Here is a 23,229-nt window from a genome sequence, read left to right as displayed (position 1 = left end):
ACCCGCGGTGTTTAACCTTAACCTTGGTTAAAATGAAATCAAACTGTTGATCAGCTAACAATTAATTTTATTGTTGTAAATATCAAGAATGGAATTTAAAATTTTCTTTTTAAAATGGTAACAAAAAACAACGCCAATTGTGTATCTATGTATTTATCTGTCTGACAAGAACGCTATAGAGAAACCACAAGCAGAATAAAAACTTTCATAGTAAAACGAAAACGAAACATGACGTCACGTGTAGCATATAGTAGGAAATAGTCTAAAGCCGGAGGAGTGCACACAATAATATGACGTCATTGATTATCGAGTAAACATTGAATAAAAAGACAATTTTGTCTAATCTAATTGGTTTGCGTGAAGAGTTTCTTTCATACAATTCTTCGAGTAGGAGCGAAGCCCCACCCTCGCGTAAGAACGTCGAAGCCGCCCCTTCCCCCCCCCCCCCAACTCAAAAGAAATGTCGTCATCGATACTCTATAATAAAATTACCGCCTAATTCATGTGTCTAATATAAAAAGTGGTTTGCTTGCAGAGTTTCTTTCATGCATCTCTTCGAGTAGGGGTGAAGCCCATTTAACCCCCCCCCCCCACCCCACCCCCACGGTAGAACGTCTAATCCCTCCGGCTAAAAAACGAAATATAATTGATATAGAAAATATATTTTACTTTTACCAGTGTCGTCCTCCCCCGCCCCGGATAATTTTATTCGCCTCTGCAAAAATTCAAGTGCCCACCCCTAGAAAAATATCTGAAAGAAACAATGTCTGCGAGAGTGAGGTTTATCTGCCAAAAGTGGGAAACGATGTAACGAGTTTAAATTATAGAAGTAGGCTCCACCTTCAGTTTGTATGATATACAAATACGACCAGTGTTTCTTTCAGACTTTTTCCTCCCCGGAGAGGGGTGGGGGAACTTGAAATTTTCTAATCTAAAAAGTGTTTTGCGTGCACAGTTTCTTTCATGCATTTCTCCCGGTAGGGGCGAAGCCCCTCCCAGGCTCTACCTTAAGTTTGTTTGATCAACAAATGCTACCAGTGTTCCTTTCAGACTTTTTCTTCCCCGGAGAAGGGTGGGGGTGCTTGAAATTTTCGGGGGTGGGATGGAATTTTCTTTGAGGGGACGGACTGGAAGAAGTATATAATTATATATCGTTGAATGGGACGGTAGAGGTGCTTTGGTGTGTTTGTGGGGGAGGGGGCTGTGCGGAGCCCCTTCCTTCCAAGTAGTTGCCTGAAAGAAACTCTAAATGCGACTTTTGTCATGATTGAGATTAGGTGCATGGTTTAGAGATATGGCTACGACTATAAATGTGCGATAACTACGTGTCGATCAAGCTTAAATGCGATAAAAATGACCATTCTGGATAAAAATCCGTTTTCGATGTCATTTTTCGTTTCCGGTTAAATTGAATTAAGGTGATGATTTTGGTTTTGGTTTTTTATTAGAGAAAAGAGACAGCACTATCAACCTAGCGCCCGTTGTATCCTTCCTCAACGGGCCATTTATCTCGTAGTATAGAATCTCGTAAAAAAAATAATTGAACACCAAGTGAACGCCAAATAAAATGTGCATAATAGTGCGGGATATTATTAGTACTTTATAAATTCACATGCGTTTTTTTTTAGAAATTGGAAATAGCGTAAATCACTACTTCCGGTCGAGAGAAATTACTCAAAATTTGATAGAAGGCAGAGAATTAGAACTTTTACGTACATGTGAAATTTTATTTATCTATCTGAAATAGTACTCAACTTATAGGCTTTTGAAAAATTCAAAGTAGAAAAAGTTCCATTTCCGGTTATTGGAAATTGCTCAAAAGTTTATACGGATCTACGATTTTGATCAAAATACTTATATATGAAATTTCATCAACCTAGCTGTAACGGTACTCAAGTTATCGTGTTTACACACACACACACAGACAGACACACATACACACAGACATACGGACAAGATTGCAAAACTATGTTTTCCGACTCAGGGCGCCCTAAAACGTCGAGATTTGCAAAAATCTCGATTTTTTTTTTGCACGATTACAAGACTTTAAACTTCGTATATACGAGAAAGTAAAAATGAAGAATGAAATATCCTTGTATGACTCTACGGGGTATAGCAACTCGGGAAGTGGACTTTTTGACTTAATGTCACCCCACTAAATGGTGTCACCCGATGCGGTGCGCACCCCTCCGCCCCCGCATTACGACGCCTCTAACACATAGGAACCATAATTCGATTCTGCAGGACGTCTACGAATCCACCCCACTCTAAAGGGTACCTAACTAACTTTAGGGAAACTGAAGCGGTTGGGCATTCTGTCTTGTCTCTTGGACACGAATGCGGAGTAGTGATTAATTGTGCAAATATTGATTCATGATATCTGAAAACAACACACATCTACGTCGTTGTAAAGATTTAAAGGCAAGCTGTTGTCTTTAGTTTTACTTTGAAGATGATTTCCCATCAGATCGATGCATTCAGACGAGAGAAATCTTAAAAAAATATCTTGCCTGGTTGGCCTTCTGTAGTAGATTACTGACAACACAGGAGGGCAGGGGGAGGCTATGGTTTTAGGACATGTGGTCGATATATGTTGGAGGAAAGTTGGAGGTTATAGGTTGGAGGACAGGTGAGGACAGGTGGAGGCTATAGGTTGGAGGACATGTGAGGACAGGTGGAGGCTATAGGTTGGAGGACAGGTTAGGACAGGTGGAGGCTATAGGTTGGAGGCTATAGGTTGGAGGACATGTGAGGACAGGTGGAGGCTATAGGTTGGAGGACAGGTGAGGACAGGTGGAGGCTATAGGTTGGAGGACAGGTTAGGACAGGTGGAGGCTATAGGTTGGAGGACAGGTGAGGACAGGTGGAGGCTATAGGTTGGAGGACAGGTTAGGACAGGTGGAGGCTATAGGTTGGAGGACAGGTGAGGACAGGTGGAGGCTATAGGTTGGAGGACAGGTTAGGACAGGTGGAGGCTATAGGTTGGAGGACAGGTGAGGACAGGTGGAGGCTATAGGTTGGAGGCTATAGGTTGGAGGACAGGTGAGGACAGGTGGAGGCTATAGGTTGGAGGACAGGTGAGGACAGGTGGAGGCTATAGGTTGGAGGACAGGTGGAGGCTATAGGTTGGAGGACAGGTGGAGGCTATAGGTTGGAGGACAGGTGGAGGCTATAGGTTGGAGGACAGGTGGAGGCTATAGGTTGGAGGACAGGTGGAGGCTATAGGTTGGAGGACAGGTGGAGGCTATAGGTTGGAGGACAGGTGGAGGCTATAGGTTGGAGGACAGGTGGAGGCTATAGGTTGGAGGACAGGTGGAGGCTATAGGTTGGAGGACAGGTGGAGGCTATAGGTTGGAGGACAGGTGGAGGCTATAGGTTGGAGGACAGGTGGAGGCTATAGGTTGGAGGACAGGTGGAGGCTATAGGTTGGAGGACAGGTGGAGGCTATAGGTTGGAGGACAGGTGGAGGCTATAGATTGGAGGACAGGTTGGGACAGGTGGAGGCTATAGGTTGGAGGACAGTTGGAGGCTATAGGTTGGTGTACAGGTGGTGGCTATAGGTTGGAGGACAGGTGAGGACAGGTGGAGGCTATAGGTTGGAGGACAGGTGGAGGCTATAGATTGGTGTACAGGTGGTGGCTATAGGTTGGAGGACAGGTGAGGACAGGTGGAGGCTATAGGTTGGAGGACAGGTGGAAGCTATAGGTTGGAGGACAGGTGGAGGCTATAGATTGGTGTACAGGTGGTGGCTATAGGTTGGAGGACAGGTGAGGACAGGTGGAGGCTATAGGTTGGAGGACAGTTGGAGGCTATAGGTTGGAGGACAGGTGGAGGCTATAGGTTGGAGGACAGGTGGAGGCTATAGGTTGGAGGACAGGTGGAGGCTATAGGTTGGAGGACAGGTGGAGGCTATAGGTTGGAGGACAGGTTGAGGCTATAGGTTGGAGGACAGTTGGAGGCTATAGGTTGGAGGACAGGTGGTGGCTATAGATTGGAGGACAGGTTGGGACAGGTGGAGGCTATAGGTTGGAGGACAGGTGGAGGCTATAGGTTGGAGGACAGTTGGAGGCTATAGGTTGGAGGACAGGTGGTGGCTATAGATTGGAGGACAGGTTGGGACAGGTGGAGGCTATAGGTTGGAGGACAGGTAGTGGCTATAGGTTGCAAAGCGTGGAAACAGATTGAGACTATAGTTTAGAGGTCCTAAGTTCTACCATTCGACCACGTCCTTCCCTCAAGGCGCCTACCATGTTGACACGTTACAATTCAATTGTGTGGGAGGAAATTCCCTTGAATATTTTCGTTTGAATGATGACGACAAAGATTCGTGTGGTCTAGTTTTATGTACAAGTAATAGCTTCATATGTAGACTCTAGACCTAATCGCACATAAACAATTTTTTAAAGAAGATTTTTATCTATAGAAGAAATATTTTCTTTGAGCTAAAAGACTTTATGTTTATAACTATAAAATGATAGCCAAGTTGGCCTTTGATGAAGAGTATCATTTATAGTTTGATGTATTTCACAACTTTAAGGAAAGCCACGCATTGTAACAAACGCAAAAATAACCACACATCAATGCATTCATCAACATGCCACATACACACAAACTCAGCTACAAACGCAAGCACAACATACACACAACTGACAGTTACATGTTACACAAACAAGCACAAATATATTTTTACTTGCATCGATATCAGTATAACCATTCGCCCACACTAAACAAATATCTGAACACATCTGGGCAGCTATACACACATCTGAATAGTTATAGACACACATATTAACTGCTAAACACACATCAGTATAATTATACACACATCTTGGTAGCTATACAGACATATAAACAACTATACACACATTTGAACAGCTATACACATCTTATAAGCTAAACACATATCTGAACAGTTGTACACACATCTTGGTAGCTATACAGACATATGAACAACTATACACACATCTGAACAGCTATAGACACACAGATCCTGTTAGTTATACAAACATCTTTGTTTCTATATACACATCTCTACAGCAAATTTACCTGTGATTCCCATCTGAAAAGCTATACACACATCTGAACAGCTATACACACACCTATCCTGTCAGCTATATAAACATCGGTGTAGCTATACACACATCTGAACAGCTATACACACACGTATCCTGTCAGCTATACAAACATCGGTGTAGCTATACACACATCTCTAAGCAAATTGACCTGTGATTCACAGTTCCAATTATAAATGTGGACCAAGCACTCTCTCACCAGGGAGCTCCGGCTAATTAAAACTATTAGTCACAAATGCAGTCACATATGCAGTCACATATGCAGTCACAAATGCAGTCACATATGCAGTCAAATAAGCAGTCACTTATGCAGTCACATATGCAGTCACATATGCAGTCACATATGCAGTCAAATAAGCAGTCACATATGCATTCACATATGCAGTCACATATGCAGTCACATATGCAGTCACATATGCAGTCACATATGCAGTCACATATGCAGTCACATATGCAGTCACATATGCAGTCCAATATGCAGTCCAATATGCAGTCCAATATGCAGTCCAATATGCAGTCACATATGCAGTCACATATGCATTCACATATGCAGTCACATATGCATTCACATATGCAGTCACATATGCAGTCACATATGCAGTCCAATATGCAGTCCAATATGCAGTCACATATGCAGTCACATATGCAGTCACATATGCAGTCACATATGCAGTCACATATGCAGTCACATATGCAGTCCAATATGCAGTCCAATATGCAGTCACATATGCAGTCACATATGCAGTCACATATGCATTCACATATGCAGTCACATATGCATTCACATATGCAGTCACATATGCAGTCACATATGCAGTCACATATGCAGTCACATATGCAGTCCAATATGCAGTCCAATATGCAGTCACATATGCAGTCACATATGCAGTCACATATGCATTCACATATGCTGTCACATATGCAGTCACATATGCAGTCACATATGCAGTCACATATGCAGTCCAATATGCAGACACATATGCAGTCACATATGCACTCACATATGCAGTCACATATGCAGTCACATATGCAATCACATATGCAGTCACATATTCAGTCACATATGCAGGCACATATGCAGTCACATATGAAGTCACATACGCAGTCAAATAAGCAGTCACATACATTCACATATGCAGTCACATATGCATTCACATACGCATTGGGGCTGTGTGGGGATCACATGATCTTTGCCCACCCCGTAAGAAATGTTATTTCATATTTTACAATATGCTACTTCTACACAATTTAGTGACACATTTGTTATTCATCATGATGGGGCGAAATGAGAAAAGTGGCCCCTTGAAAAATCCCTGGGGGGGGGGGTCATTTTTTAATTATCGAGAGTTGCTACCCATTCAACGATTATACCAGGACGGATAGACTCCAATAATATTTGCTTATCCTCAGTACCTGGATCACAGACCTAGGCAGATGTGGCTCGATAGCTGGGGAAAGCAGCCCATCTAGTAGACAATGATTAGTTCAGGACGGCCTAACACCTGCAATATTTGCTTATCCTCGGTACCTGGATACTATGGGGTTTCAGCGTTACACTGCATATGTAGATAAAAGCATTAAGTCTATATAACCGGTTTAAATTACTGGCCTTCAAGTAGAGGAATTTTATAAAAATAACTGCCCACAATATTTAAATGTCAAATTGAAAATGCAAAGTATTTCTGTAATTAGGAACGGGTGGCAACGTTTATATAATAAGCAGAAAATGGTTTGTCGTTTGCTTAATTGTTCATCCACTTTTGAACGCTACACTAGGTACTGCTAGTTGTAGCTGGAAATATTGTGATTCAAAGGGTGAGGTTGTTCTCTTCCAACTTCAGAAAAGTTTGTGTAAGTATTTTTTTAGATGGCGAATCATTTAAAATAAGTTTTCATTCATCTTGTTTTACTCTTAGTTCTTGTTTTAATGTTGGAAGACATTTCCTCCAACACAAATAAGTATCTCGTGTCAACATGCTATGCGCCATTTAGGCCGTTGACTCCGATTTCAGCCTGCTTTTCTTTTTGGATTTTCTTCCAGTCAAGAACAAACGGCAAAGCAGCGGTTCTTTTTGTTTGATTTTTGAGTTGTCTCTCCTGGAATCGTCCCCAGCTGCCCGGTGGTTCCAAAGCGATACTTTTTGGTTTAGCAAACATGCAGAGGCGTAGCGACCCCTCCCGGCGCCCGGGGACAAAATTTCCATTTACCCCTCCCCCTATTATTTTTTATATTTATGATTTAAAATAGTAGCCAACATGAGCTTTTTTTTTTACTCCACTAGAATCGGCGCCCGGGGACATATGTACCCCCCGTCGCTACGCCTCTGCAACCATAAGCTTTACCGCTCGCCTACCCATCAAACAAAACGACATGTCCTTATTGTCAGTTTTGTTATGTAAACACTCCCAAAATAAACCGGGAGTGATCTCCCCTAAACTTTCTCGAATATTCTAATATAACACTATGGGGGATGGCAACTCGGGATATAGACTTCTAGACATAATTTTTAATCCATTTTAATTACTCAAATTTTTAAAAATAGAATATAATCTCGTAGACAAAAGAAATGCACACCAAGTGAACGCTAAATAAAGATGTGCATAATAGTGCGCAATCTTATTAGTACTTTATAAATTTACATGCGTTTTTTGAGAAATCGGAAATAGCGTAAATAAGTACTTCCGATAAACGGAAATTACTCAAAATTTGACAGAAGGTAGAGAATTAGATCTTTTACTTAAATATCAAATTTCATTTATCTATCTGAAATAGTACTCAAGTTATAGGCTTTTGAAAAATTCAAAGTAGAAAAAGTATCACTTCCGGTTATCGGAAATCGCTCAAAAGTTGATATGGAACTACGATTTTGATAAATAACTTATATATGAAATTTCATCAACCTAGCTGTAACGGTACTCAAGTTATTGTGTTTACACACGGACACACACACACACACAGACATACGGACAAGATTGCAAAATTATGTTTTTCCGTATCAGTGAGATGTAAAACGTCGAGATTAGCAAAAATCTCGATTTTTTTTTTTGCACGATTACAAGACTTTCTCTATACTTCGTATATACGAGAAAGTAAAAAAGAAAATAAATACAAAATTATTTAGCAGTTTTTGTGGGAAACGTATTAATCATAAATGTATGAGTTGTAAATGTATTTATGCATCTCATGTGTATGTTTAAGTATTTGTATATTTAAATGTGCTTTTGTATGTCGATTATGTATCTGTGTATGGATGTGTGTGATGTTCGTAAACAATTTAACATGATGTTATTAACGGAAGGGTTTGATGTATCAAAATGTAGACAATTCCACATGCATGTTTTTCCATTGGTTCTGCACATTCTTTAAAATTAGGGGTAAAAGGGTCTGTGCGTATTCTATGTGCTATAAGATGTGTAAGCCTATAACTATGTATGTACTTTTTATATGTGTATATGTTTTGAGTTTTAATTATGCTACGATTTAAAACAAAATTAGACTCTGCTTATATAAACGTTTAATTACATAAATTAGTAATGAACTTACCAGTCAACAATTAATTTCATCCTGCAGTTTCAGCATGTCTCTTCACATTTTTATCTGGCTACTTGTTTTATCGATAGCAAGTGTGTACGGGGCGGACAACTCCACGGTAAGAGAGAAACTCGATAAGTTGTTTATTCTCCCTTGTACAAAAATAGATAGTAAAACATGGGAAAATCTTCAATATTGACGGGCTTTAAACGTAAACACACACAGTTTAAAACCAGATATTTTCTACAGTTGTAATAGTATAATTATTTGTCGCCATAATATGAATTGAAAACCATATTGCTGATAGTGTTGTTGTTTTTTTTTAATATAAGCCTGTTTAATATCAGATTACATATTTTGCTGACTTGTAATATATTTTCTCTTTACAAGGCAAGCAATGCAACCTCTGTAACTAACACTACTCAGGTAACACAATGATTTCTATTTATAATACTCTATCTAGTGTTGAATTGGAAATATGTGTGTGTAAGCTTTCTATACTTTTATTGCAGGCTAAATCTACGGTTACAACTACTTCCCCTAAAACAACAGTAAGTGTCGTATATATATATATATATATATATATATATATATATATATATATATATATATATGTATATATATATATATATATATATATATATATATATATATATATATATATATATATATATACATATATACATAAATATAATTATATATAATATATATATATATACATATAATTATGTAAATACATTGTTCAATTAACAGTTTTAAAGTATTTACCTATCACTGTTTAAAGGTTGGCAAAGAAAAGAAAAAAGAAAAGGACAATTCAAAAGAGGTAATAATGTCTTGCTTGATTTATCAACACTTCATAAACAAGATAGAATTTGTATAAAGATTTCTTTTCAAATTTCTTTTCAAATGTATCGTGAAAACATATCTGTCTGTGTTTACTTGCTTGTGAGTTAGAAAGTTTGATATAGGCCTATGTTTTACAAATCTGTCTCCTTTAAAAGGGTGGCGATGACAGTGCTTCCAGTGACGAAGTTGACAAGGTGAGCGGTCATTAGTTACATATTAACTACAAACGTATTTGTGTTTTATGTATTTTGTTTGAAATCTAGCTTTATTTGTAATGTTTTTACCTTTATTTATGATGTCTTTACCTATATTTATGATGTCTTTACCTTCATTTATGATATCTTTTACTCTATGATGTCTTTTGTATTTTGATCTAGGGAAGACTAGACGAACTGAAACACTTACTTGAGGTTAGTTCAGTTTACTTTAGGTGCTCGTTTAAAAATGTTTAGCCCATTTACAGTTTTGGTGGGCGAAGCATTTTTCGTCTGTTAAAAACATGGAATTAATTTAGCCGGATGAATGTATATATATATATATATATATATATATATATATATATATATATATATATATATATATATATATATATATATATATATATATATATATATACATTCACCATCTATATGAAGAGGACAAACAATATATTCAATACATTTTCGATTTTCTCACCGATTTTCCTCTCAACAATGTTGTTGAAGGGTCTTGTGAAAAAACTTGAAGAGAAAAGTGGAGTTAAAAAGGTAAGTTACATCTTAGTACACTATTATACCAAAGCCCGACATTGCCATTAGATCGACAGACGTATAGATGGACATAAAAAAAGATAACTTTCTTTTGTCTATGTCGGCCTTATGTCTGTGTCGACATTTACTTGTTTCGGCCTTGCGCGGATCATCTATTATAGGTGTGGTGTGTCCGTATGTCTGAGGCTGTTAAATTATGCCAATCGTCGATTTGACCAGTGGCTGTTACTTATAGTACGATAACAACGTCACACCGATATATATCCAAATAATTACTTACTAGAATGTTCAGACGTCAGTGGTTGCATGTTTAGAATATTTTAAATTATTTCTCTATCGTACGTAGATTGATATAGTTTATCAAACCGCTTTTGAATCGTTTTTATTTTTATTTTTGCACTATCAGGTTATTGAACTCTTGTTTGGGAAAGACCAAAAAGACAAGGTAATTATTGTTTCCATACATTTGATGTAACAATTAAATATTTGTAAATGCACTGTGTACATTTGTTTAGTTGTATCACTTAAACAACAACAACAATCTTGTTACCTTTATATATATATATATATATATATATATATATATATATATATAAAGGTAACAAGATTGTTGTTGTTGTTTAAGTGATACAACTAAACAAATGTACACAGTGCATTTACAAATATTTAATTGTTACATCAAATGTATGGAAACAATAATTACCTTGTCTTTTTGGTCTTTCCCAAACAAGAGTTCAATAACCTGATAGTGCAAAAATAAAAATAAAAACGATTCAAAAGCGGTTTGATAAACTATATCAATCTACGTACGATAGAGAAATAATTTAAAATATTCTAAACATGCAACCACTGACGTCTGAACATTCTAGTAAGTAATTATTTGGATATATATCGGTGTGACGTTGTTATCGTCGATTTGACCAGTGGCATATATATATATATATATATATATATATATATATATATATATATATATTATATATATATATATATATATATATATATCATAATTTACATTGTTACATTCGAAACTTCTTTTTAAATTTACAAACAAAATTACAAACATTGCACTTTGTTTTCTAGGACAAGAAAGATAAAAAAGATGATAAGAAGGTAAAAGTTTTAACAGCCCGGGGGTCGGGGTAACGGTTTGCTAGGGGTGTTGCTATTTTAATAAGGATGCATGGAGAGGGTGGCGGCCAAGCAGACGGAAAATTATATCCTTGTCGGGTGCTTTATTATTATTATCGCTGGGTCATTAACCCAGTCTGATTATTACTATTAATTGCGAAATGTTTAACCTGCCTAAATAAACTAACTATAGTATAGGTTCGTTTTGTGAATCAGTTGTCTCTCATATAGACTAACCAAAGCTTCGTTATGTGAATCAGTTGTCTCTTATATAGACTAACCAGGGGTTCGTTGTGTGAATCATTTGTCTCTAACTAGACTAACTATAGTAGAGGTTCGTTGTGTGAATCAGTTGTCTCTCGTATAGACTAACCAGGGGTTCGTTGTGTGAATCATTTGTCTCTAACTAGACTAACTATAGTAGAGGTTCGTTGTGTGAATCAGTTGTCTCTCATATAGACTAACCAGGGGTTCGTTGTGTGAATCATTTGTCTCTAACTAGACTAACTATAGTAGAGGTTCGTTGTGTGAATCAGTTGTCTCTCATATAGACTAACCAGGGGTTCGTTGTGTGAATCATTTGTCTCTAACTAGACTAACTATAGTAGAGGTTCGTTGTGTGAATCAGTTGTCTCTCATATAGACTAACCAGGGGTTCGTTGTGTGAATAAGTTGTCTCTCATATAGACTAATCAGTGGATCGTTGTGTGAATAAGTCATCTTGCTAATCAAATGTCACCTCCCTGATTCGCAAAGCAAATTGGCCGTTTAAAATAAACTTAGGAGAATCTTCAGAGAACATCATTTTAGACTCTAGACTCTAGAGGTTTTAATCTGTTTGACAAGTCCATTGTCCAACAGTCATATGAAATCTAAATTAAAATTTGAAATGTAATCAGCTCATCAGCTAATTTAATTAACAAAAATTTTCATCAAAACCATGGCCATTAATAACTTATGTATTTTTGTTATATCTTAGGTTAAAAAGGATAGAAAAGATGACAAAAAGGTGAGATTAAAAGAACACAGCAAGTGTTGTCTTGTATTGCTAGATGTGTTGATTGTGTTATGTAGTGTCAAATTTTAACTGCTTAAAAATCTTAGAATTCCCTTTTCGAGCAAGACGTCCCATGGGATAAGTAAAGTAGAGTTCACCTATTTCTTTGACCTCGACATATAAAGGGATAGTGTGGTCAGCACTTTACCCAGCATTGACTTCACCTAACGTGAATCAGTGCTGGGTGGACTCAGGGACTTCATCCTGGGCTCAACCTCGAGACTTTCGGGTTAGCAGTCTAACGTTCTATCGCTAGGCCACGCCGTTCAATGATATTGAGTACGGCAGCGATAAATATGACATAATTAGGCCTACTCATTGAAGGAAATAATGTTATCCAATCAGACTTGAGTTCACCTGTCTCTATTAACTCGACATATATAGCGATAGTGTGGTCAGTTCTATACTCAGGTACCAATCAGAGCTGAGTCGACTCAGTGACGTCCTACTGACTCGAGTCTGGGAGCCTAACATCAGAACAGTGTTTCTTCCAGACTTTTTTTTCTCCGGGGGGAGGGCAATTGAAATTTTCGGGGGGTGGACTAAAGTTTCCGGGGGGGGGGGGGACATTGTTAAAAGTATATATTTTTTATTTAAATTCCATTTCATTCGGGGGGGGGGGTAGACTTTCTTTGTTAGAGATGTCTGGAAGAAACACTGCGGCTGAGTATGGAATCGTATTTAATACAAACTTATTTTATACATTTTGTTTCGTTTTAATATTTCGTTTTTGTTTATTACTTTTATTCTTAGAGCAAGAAAGCTAACCCTGATACAGAGAAAGAAAAGGTTTTTATCTAAAAATTTAAATTAATAAATAAATATTATGAAAGAACGCAAGTAGTTAAAATCTTTTAAAATGCAGCTTAAAGAAAATATATTTTACATAATTTAAAACTCAGTAAGACGAAAAAAATATTGTTAGAGTTTTATTTTTATTTTTTTTCCCAAGATGAAGATTAAATATTTTATCTTTTTGGGTATTAAATTACTGAAATGTTATCCACGATAAATCATCTTGTTTTAATGTTATAGATAGTCATTTTTATGGGTCTTACAACGTAGCTATTTTAAATTGATACTTTTTTTAAAATTCGCGTTTGATAGTTTGAAACACAAGGTTAAACGGTATTTTGTTTAAAGAAATTTTTTTTTATTTTTTTTTTAATTTTAAATCTAGAACAAGAAGAAAAGAAAAGATGATGACAAAGAAAAGGTCAGTTATTTTTAACTTAATGACGAAATGGTATCATCGTAGTTCAAACTACTCACAGCATAAATCACCATGACTATACGTGCATTGTTTAATGGTATCTCTTAAGAATATCATGCTAACTTTATCTGCAACTTAAACAAGAAAAATCTCATACTCCTCTTATATATATATATATATATATATATATATATATATATATATATATATATATATATGTAACTAGTGTAGTTACTAAAGACGATTGATAAGAACGCAATACAGTCTGTCAACTAAGACATGACCAAGGCCAAACTGAACTGATGCAACGGATGCAGGTGGTGTGACAGAAATAGAAACAAAAGTCTAATAATAACTAGTACAAGACAACTGCGTAGTTGGGAGGCGATATAATCGAAGTGCGGAGTTCATAGATATGATGCAACGGATAGAACCGATTACGAATACAAGGCGACTGCGTAGTTGAGAGGCGATATAATAGGACTGCACGACGAGAAGTGAGGAGAACAGAAGTTGAAGCCTGAACTGTAGATACGTGTTTTAAGTTGTTAGAATAAGATTGGAAGCCTGAACCATGGACACGTGTATTCTGATGTGTGAGAACTAGTGAGGACAGTGGGGGTCAGTTGGTTCATTGTATTCTTGTGGAACATTGATGCATTGCTATTGATTCAATTAATAAAGAGATAAATGTAAACCTGCACTTCAGAGTACCTGTATTGTGATTAATGTTGTGTGCCGGTCAAAGATAGCACAAGTAAATATACCCAGTAACATTTGGCGTGGCGAGTAAATACACTCGGTAACATTTGGCGCTGCGAGTAGTTGAACTCAACTAGACCAGCCGTTAGCGGCAACCATTGTCAACCTGGTCAATAACTGTGTTTTGTGTGTGAATTCGGACAATCGAGGAACAGGGAAAAGTATTCTTACATAAACGGTAGGAAAGGTCTTTTTATTCAAAGAAAATATATTTAAGGATAAACTTTACCTGAAAAATTAAATTAGAATGTCTAATTTGGTCGAAAAGCCGACCCATATTGTGGTCTTGCCCAGAGAATCCCACATAAACAAATTTTATGGAGACGGTGATTCAACCTTAACTAACAGATTCTGTGAGGAGGTGAAAGCCGCCTGGGCCTCGAGATACATGTCACCAGAGGAAAGATTAAGGTTGTTGATTAGCAGTATAGGGGAGACGGTTAGGGCGGAGGTCAAATGCCACGATAAAGCCCTCCAAACAGACCCAGATAAGGTGTTAGATCTAATTTTGGAGACCTTTGGTGAGAGACGGTCGGGGTCGCAACTGCTATCGGGGTTCGTAGGTCTAAAGCAGAGACTGGCGGAGAGTGTGATGGAATATTCACACCGAATGAACAGGGCCTTTGACGCTGTAAAAGGCAAAACACCCGACATTGATGCGCGCCTGCTGAGGGATCATTTTATCGAAGTGTTTGCAACCCCTATCTTAAGAAGAGATTTGAAAGAGGAGGTGTACAAGGACCCACAGTTGACCTTCCTTCAGGTCAGGAACTCAGCGATCCGCAGGTCAGAGTATGAGGACGAATCGAACTGCTCGGTAGACAAAATCTCTGTGCCAGAACAGAAACAATCACCACCTACAGGGACCAGCACGATGGAAACCATGATGGCCCAACTGTTAGCTCACCTGGATAAGGTTGACCAACGGTTGGAGAGGTTAGAAAGTAGGTCAAAAGCAGATAACCACGGCAAAAACTGGACAAGACATAGACAAGTTAGACAGCCGCGACCTGCAAATCCATCACTCCAGTGGACAGCTGACGGTCGACCAATCTGCCTGTACTGCTCACAGCCCGGACATATTGCACGGTACTGTCAGGGAAACGATCGCCCTCTGTAAGGCAGGGCCAGGCTACAGAGGGGCGAGGTTATGGCCTAAGGAACAAAATGATTGGAGTCTGTCCCGAGATGACGATCACGATCGGGGACATCGAGGTTAAAGCAATTGTTGATACAGGCTCCCAGGTGACGACCATTACTGAACATTTTTACACCAAATGGATGAAAGGAAAAAACCATAGTTTAAGGTCTGATACGTGCATGCGCCTGACGGCAGCTAATGGATTAACCATTCCATACTGTGGCTATTTTCTGGCAGATGTGGGTGTGGCAGGATACAGGTTGAAGCAGGTTGGGGTGTTCGTCACGAAACACAACCTAGAGACAAATGTGTCAAATGTACCTTGCTTGTTGGGCATGAACATCCTTGGCCAGTTGCCAGAATTTCTCTCAAATGTTGTCGGATCGCCAACACCAGGTCGTGGATCCAAGTTGGCCAGGTTTGCTAAGACCAGAGGAAGGACATCAATCCCAGCAAACACGGTCAAGGCAATCACACTACAAATTGGTGATAGAAGCGTGAATGGTGATGTGATGATAGAACCATGTAGCGCCGCACTGAGGGCAGGCGTCATGTTACTTCGGACATACATATCAGCGGAAAATGGACTGGTTCTAGGGTTAGTGGTAAATGTATTGGATGAGGAAATTTTTATACCGCCTAATACTCTGGTAGGAGTACCACAGAACGTCGAGGTAAAAACTTCGGCACAGTGCATCGAACTGATCAATACCAGCAGTAATGAAGTAACAATTAGGTCGGTCAATGTGACTGCCAAGGTGAAGAAAGAAGATGACCGAACATACACACTCCCGGAAACTGATGACCCAACATTAAATGAATTGCTGAATAAGTACAAGGATATATTTGCCTCGTACGAGGGTGATTTGGGGTACACGGAGGTAATAAAACACCAGATACCCTTACTGCAAGACAAGCCTGTGGCGCAACCTTATCGAAGATTACCACCAAGTCACTACTCTGCGGTGAAAGCACACCTGAACGATCTACTAAAAAAGGGAATTATTACAACCAGCACAAGCCCGTATGCGGCACCGATAGTAGTTGTAAAAAAGAAGTCAGGGGAGATAAGGCTGTGTTGTGATTACCGTAAATTGAACATCACAAGAAGGGATGCATTTCCCTTGCCGCGTATTGATGAATGTCTTGATGCGTTGGGGGGGAGCAAGATTTTTTTCTACCCTAGATTTGGCTAGTGGCTACCACCAAGTGGCCATGGACCCCGACGATCAACATAAGACTGCATTTATTTCTCCACTAGGACTGTACGAGTGGACCCGTATGACGTTTGGCCTAACTAATGCGCCTGCTACATTCCAGCGAGTAATGCAAAGTGCTATGAGTGACTTCCTATTTCAAATAATGTTGGTGTACTTGGATGATATACTAGTTTACTCAAAAACTTGGGAGGACCATCTAGAAAGATTAGAACAAGTTTTTCTCCGTCTTAGAGAGATAGGAGTCAAGCTGAACCCAAACAAATGCTGGTTCGGTCTAAAATCGGTACGTTTTTTGGGCTATGTGATTTCTGCTAATGGCATCGGCACTGACCCAGACAAAATTGCGGCTGTGAAAGAATGGAAACAGCCAACAACCACAGTAGAGGTCAGATCATTCTTAGGCTTTGCTTCCTATTATAGAAAATTTGTACCTGGTTTTGCAAAAATTGCCGCACCGTTGCATGAGTTAGTAAACAAAATGACACAGAAACACAGTAAGGAAAAAAGAAAGGTAAAACACAACTGATAGGGGAATTATGGACTGATGAATGCCTAAACTCGTTTAAGCTACTGAAAAATGCTTTGACCGAGGCGCCGATATAAGGATACGCAGACTTTGACAAACCATTTCGGCTAGAAATTGACGCCAGCTCTAAAGGTCTGGGAGCTGTACTATCACAACAACAGGAGCAAGGTTTCAGGGTTATTGCGTATGCCAGTCGGGCTCTGAAGGAATCAGAGAAGAACATGACAAATTACAGCGCCATGAAATTAGAGCTTTTGACATTAAAATGGGCTGTGACTGAAAATTTCAGGGACTACCTATTAGGTGCTAAATGTGTGGTATACACTGACAATAACCCCCTGAGTCACCTACAGACAGCAAAGTTGGGATCCATCGAACAGCGATGGGCAGCAGAATTGGCACTCTTTGACCTGGAGATAAAATATCGCCCAGGGCAGTCCAATGGCAATGCTGACGCTTTATCAAGGAATCCTTACGAGAGACCGGGCGATGAGGAAGAAACGCTGACAGGAATATGTGAGGTCAGAGCGTCAACAGATATCCATCATGAGGTGCAAGTGATGCAAAACGGGCAGACCGCGGTTGAGCACACATCCACAGAGCCCCGACACATGGACACCAGTGATTTTAATTGCCTTAATCATAAAGAGATAAGAGATGCCCAGAGAACGGATAGTGGGATACAGCCGCTGTTGAAATACGCCCAGGAACAAAAATTCCCAAGAAGAAGGGAAAGAGAACAGTTTGGTCGGGAAACAAAGAAACTACTGAGTCAGTGGGACCGCCTCAGTATGAAGGATGGTGTTCTCATGCGGAGAATTCATGACCACATAGAAGGGTCAATACACCAAGTGGTGGTGCCTGGACAGTTACGAGAAGAGGTGCTAAGGTTGGCACATGACAGGGCGGGACACCAGGGTCAGGAAAGGACGCACAAAATATTACGACGGCGGTGCTACTGGCCCAATATGGAGATGGAGGTCAAACGCCATTGTGAGGCTTGTGTGAGGTGTCAGCATGCGAAAATGCCAGTTGTCAAAATGAGACAGTCATCAGGACACCTACTGGCGACGAAACCCCTAGAGATTGTGGCTATGGACTTTACGTCGTTGGAGCAATCATCGGATGGGACGGAACATGTGTTGGTGATGACTGACGTATTCACCAAATGGACTGTCGCGGTGCCCACACGAGACCAGACGGCCAAAACAGTGGCAAACGTCTTAATAGAACACTGGTTCATCAAATATGGTATACCAAGACAATTACACTCTGACCAAGGAAGGGCCTTTGAGTCAGAAGTAATTAATCAACTGTGCAGCCACTACGGGATCAACAAATCTAGAACAACCACATATAATCCTAAAGGAAACGGACGGTTCAACCGCAGCATGCATGATTTGCTGCGTACTCTAGAACCTGAACAGAAAAAACGTTGGCCTGATTTTCTCCCAGAGTTGGTATACCTATACAACTGTACCCTCCATGCCACAACCGGCCTTTCGCCACATATGTTACTGTTCGGACGGGAGGCTCGACTCCCTCTTGAAGGAAAGCATGACTGGCTCATACACCGCACTGGAATATGTGAATGAACATATGAGACGAATTAGAGAAATGTACAGGGTGGTACAAGAAAGACTAGAACATGAAGCACGGCGAAGAGAACCGTTGGTACAGACAAAAGACCCGCCACTCCAACTGAACGACAAAGTATTACTGCGTAGCCACCCATTAGGCAGAAACAAAATCCACGACTTCTGGGGACAGGAGGTATGGAAAGTCGTGGAGATGCCTAAAGTAGCCGGTGGCCCCTTTAAAGTAAGACCCACCAATCACACCAAACCGGACAGTTGGGCGAATATTACTCAATTAAAGAAATATTGGCATAGTCAAGAAGAGCATTTACACACAAAGAAAACTAAGACAATTAGGGAACCAGAAACTTACACGGAAATTCACATACCCATCCCTGAACCATGTCACCATCAACAGCACAACAGCGATACACAAGTGGAGGATAACTGCAACAATGAGGATCCCGGTCCTCCCAGAAGTAGAGAGACAGTAGAATATCAGATAAGTGGTCCGCGGAGAAGTTTGAGGAACAGAAAGAGTACGAAATTTTTCGTCAGCAACCATCAATTCTTTCATGGTCGCGCTGGTATGAGAACAGACTGTCCAAAAGCTATAAAAGTAAACTGGTGATGACACCAAACGAAAAAAACGGCGGGGGTGGATGTGAATTCTAGAACTGCTTTGTGTCTGAGGAATATGATGTAGACACATTTAATATGTTGAAATGGGGATAACTCTCAATCTTGTACGAACGTGACGACATTGACAGTGAGTGGAACAGTAACTTTTTTTTTACGGTGTTGCGTCTGACATTGGAGGAGTGCACCTGCCAAGCGTTGTTTGTGGTTGAGAACACACAGAAAAAAACGGCGGGAGTGGATGTAACTAGTGTAGTTACTAAAGACGATTGATAAGAACGCAATACAGTCTGTCAACTAAGACATGACCAAGGCCAAACTGAACTGATGCAACGGATGCAGGTGGTGTGACAGAAATAGAAACAAAAGTCTAATAATAACTAGTACAAGACAACTGCGTAGTTGGGAGGCGATATAATCGAAGTGCGGAGTTCATAGATATGATGCAACGGATAGAACCGATTACGAATACAAGGCGACTGCGTAGTTGAGAGGCGATATAATAGGACTGCACGACGAGAAGTGAGGAGAACAGAAGTTGAAGCCTGAACTGTAGATGCGTGTTTTAAGTTGTTAGAATAAGTTTGGAAGCCTGAACCATGGACACATGTATTCTGATGTGTGAGAACTAGTGAGGACAGTGGGGGTCAGTTGGTTCATTGTATTCTTGTGGAACATTGATGCATTGCTATTGATTCAATTAATAAAGAGATAAATGTAAACCTGCACTTCAGAGTATCTGTATTGTGATTAATGTTGTGTGTCGGTCAAAGATAGCAAAAGTAAATATACCCAGTAACATTTGGCGTGGCGAGTAAATACACTCGGTAACATATATATATATATATATATGTTACGGTCAAAGCCCGAAGTCGGCCAATGCTAGGATTGGCCGGCCAATCCGCGCATTGGCCAATATCGCCTCCCATAGGTCGGTCAAAGTCCGAAACTTTGCTTCATTTCGGCCTTTGGCCGGCCAATCCGCAGACTGGCCATTGTGGACCGGCCAAAGTCTGAAATAGCTCTTGATTTCGGCCTTTGGCCGGCCAGTCCCGGCCAGTCCGCGGTCTGGCCATGGTGGACCGGCCAAAGTCTTAATTAGAAGATCATGAGCAGATTTTGGTTTTTTTTATGCCGGTAGGATCATGAAATTAAGTCTTTATTGATTATTAATTAAAGTAAATGACAGAAACATTCAAATTTTTTATTGTACTATAGTCTCAATCAATCAATATTATCATTTGTTACAACAAGTTGAACTTTTATGGTATTTAGAATTACATAGCAGCTTGTTATTTTTACACTTGCAGCGATTTGTTGTACACTTGGTTGTGCAATTGCAGCGAGTGTAGCCTTGGCCCCCAGTCAATGATTGTGAAGATGCGATGAAGATGCGATTGTTCGTAGTGATTTTTCCTCAGTGCCAACTGACAACAATAAGAGCAGTTTTTCGTGAAGATGTGAAAACTCACTTCTAGCATACAGTTGTTTTAGAACACCATGTTCCGTTCCTAATTTGTAGAAACCGCCCTCGACGCTCATGCAATCACGCTTCGGGGATCACCGCGACCTCTGTCACCATCTGGAACACGGATGCGTACATTGTCACCCACTTCACCATCTTTAAATTTTGTATTTGATGTTTTAAGCATCTTAGCACCTTGATTTTGCAAGCCAGTATGAGCTGCTGACCTGTGTTCCATGATGTCTTGTTTGTTGTGACACAATCTGCAGGTAATGTTCCCTCCGTACCATTCGTCAACTTCATTGGGTATTCCACAAATAGCATGCACATCGTTGCCACAGGATCCACAAGAATGAGCTGCACTACAATGTTTGAATTAACATTTTTTTCTTTTGACAGCCATTTGCTATGTATGTCTCTTGGTCTGGCAGCCCTTTTGATCCATGTCGCCTTGCATATAGAATGCTATACAAACAAGAGCTAAACAATACGTTACTCACAATGAAACCGCACCCAGAATAATTAAAACGCGATCACAACTTAGTCTAGATACAACATTGGCCAGGACATCCCGGCCAATGCGCGCATTGGCCGGCCAATGTACAAAATACGGTGTCAAGTTTAAGTACTTCGGACTTTGGCCAGTACGTCCCGGCCAGTGCGCGCATTGGCCGGCCAATGTACGAAATACGATATTAGTTGTAAGTTCTTCGGGCTTTGGCCAAGAGAGCCGGCCAATCCGCGCATTGGCCGGCCAATCCGGGGTTTGGCCGCACTTCGGGCTTTGACCGTAACATATATATTATATAAGAATTAATATTGGAACATTCGGACCATCTTTTAAAATGTACAAACAATGCTACAAACTTTGCTTTTATTTTCTTAGGACAAAAAAGATAAAAAAGTTAAAAAAGATGATAAAAAGGTAAAAGTTTTAACAGCCTAGGTTGTTTAATTTAAGGGACGAGTGAGTAAAGAAGTTTTAGTAGCATTTATGTCTAGTTAACGCCGCACTCAAATGATCATTGATTTTTTAAATTTATTTTTTATTTTATATTCGAGAAGCCTCGAAGCATTTAGAAAAAATCAGGAAATAAATTGGAGCTACTCTTATGAACGCTGTGATTTATAGTTAGCAATACTTACAATAGTAATACTTAGTATATCAATGCTTTGTTTAGGAATACTTAGTATAACAATAGCAATACTTTGTGTAACAATACTTAGTATAGCAATACTTTGTGTAACAATATTTAGTAAAGTAATGCTTTGTGTAACAAAACTTAGTAAAGTAATGCTTTGTGTAACAATACTTAGTATAGCAATACTTTGATTTGCTGCAGCTGGGTTTATTCAATCAAATTTTCTTTTTTTTAAACAGATCAACGGTACCCTACCCCTGATTGGCTGAATCAAGGCTAAGCTAATGAGATCAGTTCATTAATTTTATTACGTGGAGTAATTTGTTAAATAAAATGTGTTTTTCATATTGTCATACTAAACGTTTAATTTAGTGGTATCATCATTCATCAACATCTTAATATTACACAGCACTATTAGAAATTTAAAAAATAACTCATAAATTTTACGTATAAATTCAAATTTAATTCAAAAATACACCATATGGAAAGTTACTAGCTACTTCATACATACATAAGTTTAAAAATAGACTGTGTAAAACGGTTGACAATTTGTATTATCATTCACCAATGTCAATACGTTTTGTAATAAAAGAATTCATGAGCATCTGTATCAATAAATGTGTTTTATATTATCTTGATATAAAGATGAGAAAAATAAATATATCACAAAAAGGGAAGATATTTTGAGTTATACATCTATTGTTTTTAAGTGCAAGACATTCTAGCAGTGTGCGGTAAGTTAGGAAAGAATACTCTGTTTGATCTCAGTACAAACTAGTATTTATTCGATTGCTTCCCTTACTATTTTAGTATTGTTTTCAATTATTTTTTTTTTACATTTTGGCAGTATAACAAATGTACACATGTATAGTTATTTAAAAAGTTGTATTCATATATTAAATGAAAAATGCATACATAAATTCATGACATAGTTACGTAATTACTGACAATTTTATCTGTCTTCTTCTTTAAATAGTTATGAGGTACTAGATACGGCAAATCACCTGATTGGTTAAAATAGGATGTCTTGATCATTACATATATCAAGTGGATATAATTGTATTACACATACCTTACGCCAACACTCACCTGCACTTAAAGCATCTTCATACATCGGTAGATTCTACAGCAAATAAAACTAGCAGTTAGGCTAG

At 39.1% G+C, this 23,229-nt stretch overlaps 1 protein-coding gene across 2 annotated transcripts in view; it reads left to right on the top strand.

Annotated features, from left to right (window-relative positions):
• Positions 1-22,865, top strand: part of LOC131952435 (uncharacterized) — a 68,030-nt gene extending 45,165 nt beyond the window's left edge. Inside the window, exons 15-20 of one of the 2 annotated variants that reach the window (XM_059315076.1) lie at positions 11,295-11,315; positions 12,313-12,342; positions 13,144-13,179; positions 13,571-13,606; positions 21,820-21,858; positions 22,315-22,865. In XM_059315076.1, the coding sequence (XP_059171059.1) occupies positions 11,295-11,315; positions 12,313-12,342; positions 13,144-13,179; positions 13,571-13,606; positions 21,820-21,858; positions 22,315-22,344 (192 nt within the window). In that variant the 3' untranslated portion in view covers positions 22,345-22,865. The remainder of the gene's footprint in view (positions 1-11,294; positions 11,316-12,312; positions 12,343-13,143; positions 13,180-13,570; positions 13,607-21,819; positions 21,859-22,314) is intronic. The other variant, XM_059315074.1, reaches the window with a different exon arrangement.
• The last annotated feature ends 364 nt before the right edge of the window (positions 22,866-23,229 follow it).

Source organism: Physella acuta, unplaced genomic scaffold (assembly GCF_028476545.2).
Source record: "Physella acuta isolate Inbredline_101_S28 unplaced genomic scaffold, ASM2847654v3 ptg000873l, whole genome shotgun sequence".
NCBI lineage: Eukaryota > Metazoa > Mollusca > Gastropoda > Physidae > Physella > Physella acuta.
The sequence above is the reverse complement of the archived record's forward strand: the minus strand, read 5'-3'. Positions and strand labels throughout refer to the sequence as shown.